The 10,950-nt window shown below is 45.8% G+C and overlaps 1 protein-coding gene across 1 annotated transcript; it reads right to left on the bottom strand.

Annotated features, from left to right (window-relative positions):
- Window positions 1-2,837: 2,837 nt before the first annotated feature.
- On the bottom strand, window positions 2,838-5,941 carry LOC137636638 (zinc finger protein 665-like). The gene has a single exon (XM_068369035.1). It carries the CDS (start codon window positions 5,800-5,802, stop codon window positions 4,408-4,410), a length of 1,395 nt encoding a protein of 464 aa, XP_068225136.1. The 5' UTR covers window positions 5,803-5,941; the 3' UTR covers window positions 2,838-4,407.
- Between the last annotated feature and the right edge of the window lie 5,009 nt (window positions 5,942-10,950).

Raw genomic sequence — 10,950 nt, 5'->3', positions numbered from 1 at the left:
ATTAGAGGTCCTTGAAGAGGACTTTTGAAAGAGTCTTGGAGTCCTTAGGTTCCTTCCGAGGAAGGAGGTAGGACTCAAGCATTGAAGGCCGGATTGTCATGTCCCTCATGACTTCCCACGGTGGTGAAGAACTATCAGAGCGAGGGGAAACTTCCTCTGAAGGTGGAAGAGAGGAAGCCCCTCCCTCACGCAACTCTCTCGGCAGAGTGAGTTAGGAGAGTGTCTGGTGGAAGATGCAGGAAAAGCAGGCCTTGTTGGCCTAACAGGAGTCAGCTTTACCCTTAGGGAAGTAACCGCATCTGAGACTCCTCTCTTCCTCTACAGGGGAGAACAAGAAGCAGTGGTTCCTTGCAATATGTCTGCTGGAGCTGTAAGGTTGCTCCGAAGAGCTGGCAGACAGACAAGGCTTGAAGGCTTGCACCACTACTCTGAGCATAGCACTGAACCACAGCTGCTGACTGACTGACGCACTGTCAGAAAGATCCCCTGAAGGGAAAGGGACCGAAGGTTCCCTGTCAAGAGTCTCTGCTGTTGATGGGTCCACCATTGAGGAAGGCAGCTTCAGGATCCTGAACCCTTCTGTGAAGACCCCTTCCCCTTTCCCCGCTGATAGCACTGTAATGCCTTTGCGGGGATGGGAATGAGGCGATGGTGACCTGTCAATTTGATGTTCAATAAACATAGGAGCTTGTAGAAGCCTGCTCATGGCCATGGTGCACGTGAGCCGGTGAGCGCAGGCGCACAGCAGACACTGGTGGGCCGGAGAGTTCTTGTGTGCAGAAGAGCGGTGGCGCGCAGGAGAGCGCTGGGGTGCAGTAAGGCACTGCGCAGGAGGATGCTGGTGCGCAGTTTCCAGTGAATGCGCAGGAGAGCACTGGCAAGCAGGTGGGCGTTGAAGAACGCCGGCGAGCTGGAGGGTGCTGATGAGCTGGAGAGAGCTTTGGCACACGCTGGTTTGGAGAGCCCTGATGTCTTGGGGAGCGCTGACGAGCTTGAGCTGGGGACCACTGTTGCACTGGCAAGCGTAGGTTAGCTGGCAAGCAATGGCAAACGCTGCTCTTTGGAATGGAGGGGCTACACTGAAGAGCGCCGGCAACCGGTAGATCGCTGGGGGGTTAGAGGGTGCTGAGGACAAGCAGGAGAAGGATGGTGGTCAGGCAAAGGTCGAAGCACTGGAGAGCGAAGACGCTCTGAAAGCGTTGGAATACAAGATGACGCTGACATGCTGTTGGAGAGCACTGGTGCACTGCAGGGCGCTGGCAAGCTGGAAATTGTTGGCGCGCAGCTGAACGCTTTGGAAGAACATCCGGATGATGTACAGGAGACAGGAAGCATGACGGCAGGTCAGCACAAAGGTGGAAGTGCCCTTTGGAAGGGCGAACATCCACTGATAGGGATCGCGAACAATCCACAGAAGAGTCCACGGCCGAGGACTAGCAGCAGCGTCGTCAAGATAATGACCAGGAATGGGCGAAGGTTGAAGGCCAGAAGACGACTAAAGCAGAAGCTCCTCTGCGGGGGACGTCTGCAAAGACAAGGCCAAAGAAGCGCCTTCTCACCGATGGTCAAAGGCAATCTCTCAGGCGAAGCGGAGGGTGAGCTCTGAGACGTGGGAACAGCAAGCTCACCTATACTAGCAATCCTCCGAAGAGGAGTCTCTATGAGAGAACTCCCCCGATGGTGAGAGTCACTCACAGGAGACAGATGAAGGACGCAGCTTCCCCCTCAAAGGATGGACAGAACAGTGGAAGGTTGGGAAGCAGAAGAAGAGGTCTTGTGTTTATTTTCCCTTCAAAGGAACCTTTGAAAGATAAATACCCCGCTTTGACTTCTTCCGGCGTTGCCCAAACCTTTCCCACTGGGAGCCAGCTCACTCCCGACACTCATTACACTTATTACCACAATCACACCGTTGACCTCTCCAGGTGGGACAAAGTGTGTGGAGGTTGGTGTCCACGGCCGACATGAAGGTACCGCAGGGCCAACCTTCAAGTCCAGAGCAGAAACGCATGGTGGCAAAAGTCAACACAAACACATACTATTAAAGAGAAAGAACAGACAAAAACCATTAATGGCAGTCCAAAATATAACTTGGAGAGGGTGAAGAATGACAATGAGCCAAAACCAAAGTGACCTAAATCACTGGTGTGTGAGAGGGAGCGGTAGCAAGCAACACCCCCTATCCCCACAAACTAGCGGAATGGGTAGTTAACCCTCGATAAAAGTCTTATGGCTCATCTTTCAGCCTCACCAAATGTAATATCCTTATAAATAGCGAAGGTTTGTATAAAGTGACGGAACAAACAAATATTTCTTGAAAGTTATATATAAAATATTGCTTTTAATCCATTAGCCTTCTATTTTTCTTATGCAAACACCGACAACAAACTTGACCCGAAATTAAACCCAAATGATTGCACTTAGTACAGTTAACATTAGGGTGAGCTATGAGCCCAAACAAATCAAATTTCCAAAAAACAAACCATGACAGCCTCTGGACATGATTACTGCTCTGTACCACAAATACAATCAATATACTGTAAACTTAATTAATAACATCAGATATTCGATTTTGTAAACTCACATTAATACTGAAACCTGTAGAATTTATTCTTAAATAAATTGGGTTATGGATTTTACCCACAAGACCCAGCCCTGGGACTTGGAATATTACTCAGCAAAATATCTTTAAATCTTAACTTCATTCTTGTGAAACCTGAATACAGTACTGTACTAAGAATGCTGTGAAATCATTTGATGAGAAACTCTCTCTCCAGAAAGACCAATGCAGATTGAGATGTTTGAGAAGAGCATTTGTGGAAATGAAAGAGAAACCAAATAGTTAGATATTTTAATGAAGATTCTCCTCTCAAGGACAATCCAATGGAAAATTATAAAACCTAAACTAGTCACTAAGACCACAAAAGAGATCACATCAAGAAAATCACATAAATCTTAAAAAATACTTTTCTACCTTATTACTATACTTATATTCAAACCCCCAAAATGAAGCTATCTCCGTACCATAGTACTTTGTAAATAATTGCATGGCTTCATATTCCAATATGAGCAGACTGGCTTTTAATTCTTCCTTCCCGCTAACATTTATAACTTCACTACAGTACAAAACGCAGGTAGAATCATCCAGTATTACTTTAAAAAAGAGACAATGTCACCAACATTGTTTCAAAAGGCTTAATGCTGTATATTATTCTCTAAGCTTTATTTAGGCTGTGACCAAGCCAATCAACTACTGCCCCTGCAACTGAATCAGTAGATATTTACAAGTTCAAACTTGATACAAATGTTTTATCGGTTGGCGATGTTTCATTTCCTGGTTTTTATAATGCTTATTAATTCAACATTGTTATCTATCTTAAAATAATTTAATTTTTCTCTTATATAGTTTATTCTTTACATTCCTATTTCTTCACTGCACCAGACTGTCAACTATTTGCTCCCTTTGGCTAGTGGCAATTTGCTTTTGCCCCTTGGCTTCTAATAGTAACTTTTAGCTACTTAGCGAAGGGAGAGCAAGAGTTGGACCAACCACTCTGCTCACACCACCACTTGTAACTGAAAGTCACTGTGCAATTGCAGCAGGACTTCCTGAGGGAGGGTGATGGCGGGATCAGTATGTGTTAACCCTTTTACCCCCAAAGGACGTACTGGTACGTTTCACAAAACTCATCCCTTTACCCCCATGGACGAACCAGTACGTCCTTGCAAAAAAATGTTATTTAAAAATTTTTTTGCATACTTTTGATAATTTTTTAAGAAACTTCAGGCATTTTCCAAGAGAATGAGACCAACCTGACCCCTCTATGTCAAAATTAAGGCTGTTAGAGCAATTTAAAAAAAAATATACTGCAAAATGTGCTTGAAAAAAAATAACCCCATGGGGGTTAAGGGTTGGAAATTTACAAATAGCCTGGGGGTAAAAGGGTTAAGAGCTCCAGGATTGTACAAGGATACAACAAAAATACAAATTATTTCCAAATCTGTCATTTGTTATGGCACTACATACATACCCTTACGATATTTACAGTGGAGACTCACCGTTAGGTGGGTGTAAGTTCAAAAAACTAACTGGCTAATGCCTGACCTGGGGTGTCGCTCTGTGCTTCACATGATCTGTTTGGAGGCACCAAGTCGACTCTGAGAGCTAACGGCCTGGGTAATCGTGCGAAGGGGTAAGAACTCTCACATCTATAATCTCTGCTGTTTTTTCTCCTTTATTCCAGATCACAATATTAGATTTTATAGCACCTCCTTCTATGATGATTCTTGAGGAAACCTTCAGAGCAAAATGCTTTACCACAGTAAGTGCACATGAATGGTTTTTCTTCCATGTAAGTTCTTAAATGTTTATAGAGTCTCAGTTTTAAATGATTTATTTTGCCACATTCATGACATTGGAATAGATCTCTCATGTGATTTCTTATGTCTAGTGAGATATTTTTTTGAAGTAAATGCTTTGCTACAGACATTGCACTTGTATGGCTTCTCTCCCGTGTGAATTTTTAAATGTTTATTGAGAGAACGTTTACAAGTAAATGCTTTGCTACAGACATTGCACTTGTATGGCTTCTCTCCCGTGTGAATTCTTAAATGTTCAGTGAGAGATTGTTTCAGAGTAAATGCTTTGCTACAGACATTGCATTTGTACGGCTTCTCTCCCGTGTGAATTCTTAAATGTGAAGCGCGATGTGCTTTTGTAACAAATGCTTTGCTACAGACATCGCACTTGTATGGCTTCTCTCCTGTGTGAATTCTTAAATGGTCAATGAGATATGCTTCTCTAGCAAATGTTTTGCTACAGACATTGCATTTGTATGGCTTCTCTCCCGTGTGAATTCTTAAATGGTAAGTGAGAGATTGTTTCGAAGCAAATGCTTTGCTACAGACATTGCATTTGTATGGATTCTCTTCCATGTGAATTCTTAAATGTTTAGTGATTTGTGCTTTTGAAATAAATGTTTTGCTACAGACATCGCACTTGTATGGCTTCTCTCCTGTGTGAATTCTTAAATGGTCAATGAGATATGCTTCTCTTGTAAATGTTTTGCTACACACATTGCATTTGTATGATTTCTCTCCCGTGTGAATTCTTACATGTACAGTGAGACTTGATTTTGTAGTAAATGTTTTGCTGCAGACATTACATTTGTATTTTTCTCCCGTGTGAATTCTTAAATGTGCAGTAAGATGGGCTTCTCTAGTAAAAGCTTTGCAACAGACATTGCATTTGTATGGCTTCTCTCCCGTGTGAATTCTTAAATGTAATTCAAGACTATACCTATCACGAAAAGCTTTCCCACATTCACTGCATGTGCATCGCTTTCTAGCTAGAGCATTGGAGTTAACATTACCAAAGATCCTTTTTTTTATCTGCTTCTCATTTATTTGATTCACCTCTTGATTCAAAACATCTTTCTGTAATAATTCTCTTCCACTGATTACACATAAAAGTCTTCCCTTTTCTTTTCCTTTATCCTCTTTCACAGTTGTCCCTAAGTAAGTGTCTACACTTTCCTCATCATCGACGTCCCCTTTACAACTTAATGAACCATTTTCACTCAATGATGCATCGTACTCGAAGGAATTTTTCAAGTAGCTTTCGCTAAAATCTAATATTTCTGGCTCTACTTTGACTTCCATTTTTGGATCCAAGAAAAGAGCGCCATCATTAAAGAGAGCAACACTGCCAGACGTATCATTATTTTCTGGATCGACTGCAAGTGAAAGTGGATCTTCAATTTCACTTTTCATTGAAAATTCAAAAGGTGGTTCAGAATTCATTATCCTCTCCCTATCACAAGATGAAACACCCCTTAATATTATTTTCAATAGACTTCAGAGAGGAAATTAAGACTAAACTTCCTATTCTCAGACATCATACAGTACAACAAAAACTTCCAACATGACCCTTTCTTTTCCAGTCTTACGTCTCTGGCATATACCTTCAGTAGCTTACAAGCATTAGCGGCAAGAGGTGGATGATTCCTTCCTTTGAGATGAAAAGTCTGGAAGAAAATAAAACTACAATCAGTTGGAGAAGAGGAAAATTCAATAAAATTAATGGAGTTTTCTAAAAAATAAAATAAATTCATATAGTACTGTAATTTGCATTTTTCCTAAATATACAAACCACAGACATTGATCTGTGTTCTATCTATTCTTGTTACACAAATCAGGCATCTAAAAATCTCATATTATTTGTAGATTCTATAATCCACAGTATTTCCTGTGACATTATTGGTTTTATTCTTTAAATAGTTTTCCCCTTGCTCTTCAAAAAGACAGAGTTTCATCCATAGTCTTATTTCCTTTACTGTACTTCCTCTCCAGTCACCATCAAAATTGTCTTGCTAATACTGCTATGAACTCCTGAGCCTTCCTCCAGAATCATGAACACAAGGTTTTACAGTAATCAGACAGGAACATTTACCACAAACTCTTTCATATCTCTCCCTCTGCCTTTGCTTTGGTTCTAGTCTTATGGCAAAGTAACATTACTCACTTGGTAAGTTGTTTCTTTCTGGTTGCCTTTGTGCTGTCCAGTACTTTCTCAAGAACAACAGATACCCTCCATCCCTGTGAAGATGGACCAGGAATTCTGCAATTTTAGGCTGAGAGGGTTTGGAAGGAGAATGACCTTTCATCCTACATCAGCGTAAAAAAAAACTGCCAATTTGACTTGAAAAACTCGTTGTATAGACTATAGCATCACATGGCTTAGGGTAACTAGATGAAAAGACTTCTTACCTAGAGAACCTCCTGACAGGCTCCAAGCATGAAGATCAAGCATGTGGAGCTCCTGAAGAAAATGATGAAAGTGAGGCTGTTTGAGTAGATCTGGTCTCTCTAGCTATCTGAAAGGCTTCATTATGACCTCAAAAAGGTCTGGGAACCAGTGCTTCCGAGGCCAGAAGGGAGCGATGAGGGCCAAGCAAAGATGAATGGTTTCCCTTGCCTTGATAAAACGCCCAGATCAGAGAGAGGGAGGAGGTGTCCACCTGAAGACTTCCTCATCTTGTAAGTGGGCATCTGTCCTCATGTACTGGGGATACTTGAACGAAGGGAAGACCACTTAGTAACAAAAGTTCATTGCTATGACATGGAATAAGAATTGAAAAACAATACAAGACTGAAAAATTATTTGAAAATAAAGCCTCCCACTAATTGGGCACCCCTATATCAATATAAAAACATATGTACCTGGTTTTTTTTTCTAAAACACCCAAACACCCCAAAAAAAGATATAAAATATAAAAGTCCTATTTCAAAATACAATCCTATTAGGTTTATGATGCAAATTTCTTAGCAATTAACACCAAGAAAGAGCCTTTTCGGTCTAGGTCAAAGTATTCAAACAAAGTTCCCAGCTTGTGACCTAAGAAAGTTCCAAGCTTGTTGCTGTCTGCTGCCCTGGAGGACACTGCCGTCTGCAGCCCTGGAGGGGGACACTGCCGTCTGCAGCCATGGAGGGGAACACTGCCGTCTGCTGGCTTGGAGGGGGACACTGCCATCTGCTGGCCTGGAGGGGGACACTGCCATCTGCTGTCCCGAAGAGTACCCTTGTGTGTGGTTCTGCCCCTTCTTGTAGAGTGGCACTACCTGTACAGAAACTATTGAGAGCCACTACCACCGGCTAGAATGATGTTTAGCACCGTTGTCTGCTGGCCTGGAGAGTGGAACTAAGTGCTGCTGAGGAGAGAGGGGAACTGCTTCAGCTGTAGCTACTGGAGCCATTTCTGGCCTATTGGCTTTGGCCGGGTTACCCAAGAACTGCTTCCCTAGTCCACTGGCTGCAGTTTCTGGCGCACTAAAGGGATTAGTTGCCGGAACAGGTGAGGAAGCATAAAGTCCACCTAAAGCAGGAGACTCCCAAAAGCCTGGTACAGGTGGGAGTAATGGTGAGAACCCTGGTACATTTCTTTGAGAAATCTTCAGTTCTTACCAGGATTTCCAAGGTCCCTAACCAAACATCAAGCCACAAAGTAGCCTGTATGAGGAGAAGAAGAGTTGGATGAGGCATGTCTAAGATCTCAGAATAGCTCCTCTGCTGCAGACAGGAGGTGGGAGAAGCTTGGTGGTACAGCCGGAACGTTGAGAGGAGGAGAGCTCCGAGAGCTGTAGGGTGATCGTAGCCATGGCACCCTTCAGGCCCTGAGACCAAGGCAAGGTTGCACTGGTCTCTGAGGGCTTCTAGGTGCAAAAAACACTGTGTCTTTGCTCTCTCAGTTGGTAAACCCATTGAGAACCCTGATGAGAGTCAGAACCTGACAGAATGCATGTTCCGACTCTTTCTGCTCTCCTTGCGACGTTGGATTTGGACTTGCAGAGAAGTCTCCTTCTTCCACCCCTGAGAGCTCTTCTCCGGGGGGGGGGGGGGGGGGGGGGTTCACCCACATCCCTCAAGTGACAGGCTGCATCTGTAGGCTTGAAGGTTCTTGAAGAGGACTTTGGAAGAGTCTTGGAGTCCTTCGGTTCCTTTCGAGGAAGGCAGTAGGGCTCAAGCATCGAAAGCCAGAATGTCATGTCCCTCCTGACTTCCATAGGTGGTAGAGAACTCTCCATGCGAAGGGAAACTTCCTCCGAAGGTGGAAGAGAGGAAGCCCCTCCCTGGCATTAACCCCTCGGCAGATGTGAGGTAGAAAAGTGTCCGGTGGAAGATGCAGGAGCAAACCTTGATAGCCTAACAAGAGTCAGCTTTACCCTAGGGGAAGTAACGACGTCTGAGACCTTCTTCCTCTTCAGGGGAAAAGAAGCTCTGGTTCCTTACAGTAGGTCTGCTGTAGCTGTAAGATGCTCCGAAGAGCTGGCAGACAGAGCAGGCTTGAAGGCTTGCTGGGGGGGTTCACCCACATCCCTCAAGTGACAGGCTGCATCTGTAGGCTTGAAGGTTCTTGAAGAGGACTTTGGAAGAGTCTTGGAGTCCTTCGGTTCCTTTCGAGGAAGGCAGTAGGGCTCAAGCATCGAAAGCCAGAATGTCATGTCCCTCCTGACTTCCATAGGTGGTAGAGAACTCTCCATGCGAAGGGAAACTTCCTCCGAAGGTGGAAGAGAGGAAGCCCCTCCCTGGCATTAACCCCTCGGCAGATGTGAGGTAGAAAAGTGTCCGGTGGAAGATGCAGGAGCAAACCTTGATAGCCTAACAAGAGTCAGCTTTACCCTAGGGGAAGTAACGACGTCTGAGACCTTCTTCCTCTTCAGGGGAAAAGAAGCTCTGGTTCCTTACAGTAGGTCTGCTGTAGCTGTAAAATGCTCCGAAGAGCTGGCAGACAGAGCAGGCTTGAAGGCTTGCACCACTGCTCTGACCATAGCCCTGAACCAGGGCTGCTGACTGACTGACGCACTGTCTAACAGATCCCCTGAAGGCCCTGAAGGGAAAGGGACTGACAGTTCCCTGAGAGGAGTCTCTGCTGTTGATGGATCCACCTTCGAGGATTGCAGCTTCGGGATCCTGAACCCTTCTGTGGAGACCCCTCTTCCTTTCCATGGCAGTCGCACTGTAATGCATTTGCAGATAGGGGAATAACACGATGGTGAGATGTCTACTCGATGTTCCTTAAAACCTAGGAGCCTGTAGAACATGCTTATGGCCATGGCGCAAGTGGGACAGTGAGGGCTAGCGCATTGGGGAGCGCTGGTGGGCCAGAGAGCACACAGGAGAGCAATAGTGTGCAGAAGACGCTGAGCAGGAGGATGCTAGTGCGGTTTCCGAAGAACGCGCAGGCGCGAAGTACGACGCCACACAGGAGGATGGTGGTGTGCAGTTTCCGGTAAATTTGCAAGAGAGCGCTAGCGCGCAGGTGAGCACTGGCAAGCTGGAGAGCGCCAACGAGCTAGAGGGTGCTGGTGAACTGGAGAGAGTTTTGGCACAGGAGAGCGCTGTTGTGCAGTGGACCACTGGCGCTTGAGAGTGGGGTGACTTACAAGAGAGCGCTGTTGGTTTGGAGAGCGCTTTCGTGCAGGAGAGCGTTGGTGAGCCTGATACCGAGGCTGCGCATGAGAGCCTGATGTCTCAGGGAGTGCTGTTGCACAGGGGAGCGCTAACGAGCTTGAGCTGGAAAGCGGAGTTTCACTGGCGAGTGCTGGCGAGCTGGCAAACACTATTCTTTGGAAGGGCAGGGCTGTGCTGGAGAGCGTTGACAATCGGGGGATTGCTAGAGTATTGGAGGGGGCTGAGGATGAAAAGGAGAAGGCTAGCGGTCAGGGGAACGTCAATGTGCAGGCTGGCGCTGACTTGCTGTTGGAAAGCACTGGTGCACTACGGGAGCGGGCAAGCTGGAGAGTGTTGGCGCTCAGCTGAACGCTTAGGATATAACATCAGAGGATGTACAGGAGATAGGAACAGTGACGGCAGGTCAGGAGGTCGGCTGGAATGTCGAACTGGAACGGGGATGTGCCCTATGGAAGGGGAACATCCACCAATGGCGATCGCGAACGATACGCAGAAGAGTCCAGGGCCGAAGTCCGAGGACTATCTGCAGCGTCGTCAGGAGAAGGACCAGGAACGAGCGAAGGTCGAGGACTAGAAGACCACAGAAGCAACCTTTAAGTCAAAGAGGAGGGCGAGCTCTGCAACGTGGGATCAGCAAGCTGACCTTATGCAGCAGTCCTCCGAAGAGGAGTCTCTATGAGAGAACTCACCCGACGGGAGAACCAATCATATGAGACACAGACAATGGACTTAGTTTCCCCCTCGAAGGATGGACAGAACAGGGGAAACAAAGTCGTCAGCAACAGCAGGAGAGTCTAGAGGGTCAGGGGCATTGACAGCAGCCACAGAAGACACCTCTGACATCGACAAGAATTAGTGGATCTACCTCCGAAGTCAACGACGGCTGCACACTCGCATTGCGGAGGATAAATTGCAGCAAGGAGTCCTTGAAGGGCGGACCCGGGAGCCGCAAGGACGACCCTACCTATGACACAGAACCC

Source organism: Palaemon carinicauda, unplaced genomic scaffold, assembly GCF_036898095.1.
Source record: "Palaemon carinicauda isolate YSFRI2023 unplaced genomic scaffold, ASM3689809v2 scaffold346, whole genome shotgun sequence".
Taxonomy (NCBI): Eukaryota; Metazoa; Arthropoda; class Malacostraca; order Decapoda; family Palaemonidae; genus Palaemon; species Palaemon carinicauda.
The sequence above is the reverse complement of the archived record's forward strand: the minus strand, read 5'-3'. Positions and strand labels throughout refer to the sequence as shown.

Excerpts from the sequence above, each read along its gene's own strand:
- LOC137636638 (XM_068369035.1), bottom strand. The coding sequence starts at position 5,802 with ATGAATTCTGAACCACCTTTTGAATTTTCAATGAAAAGTGAAATTGAA.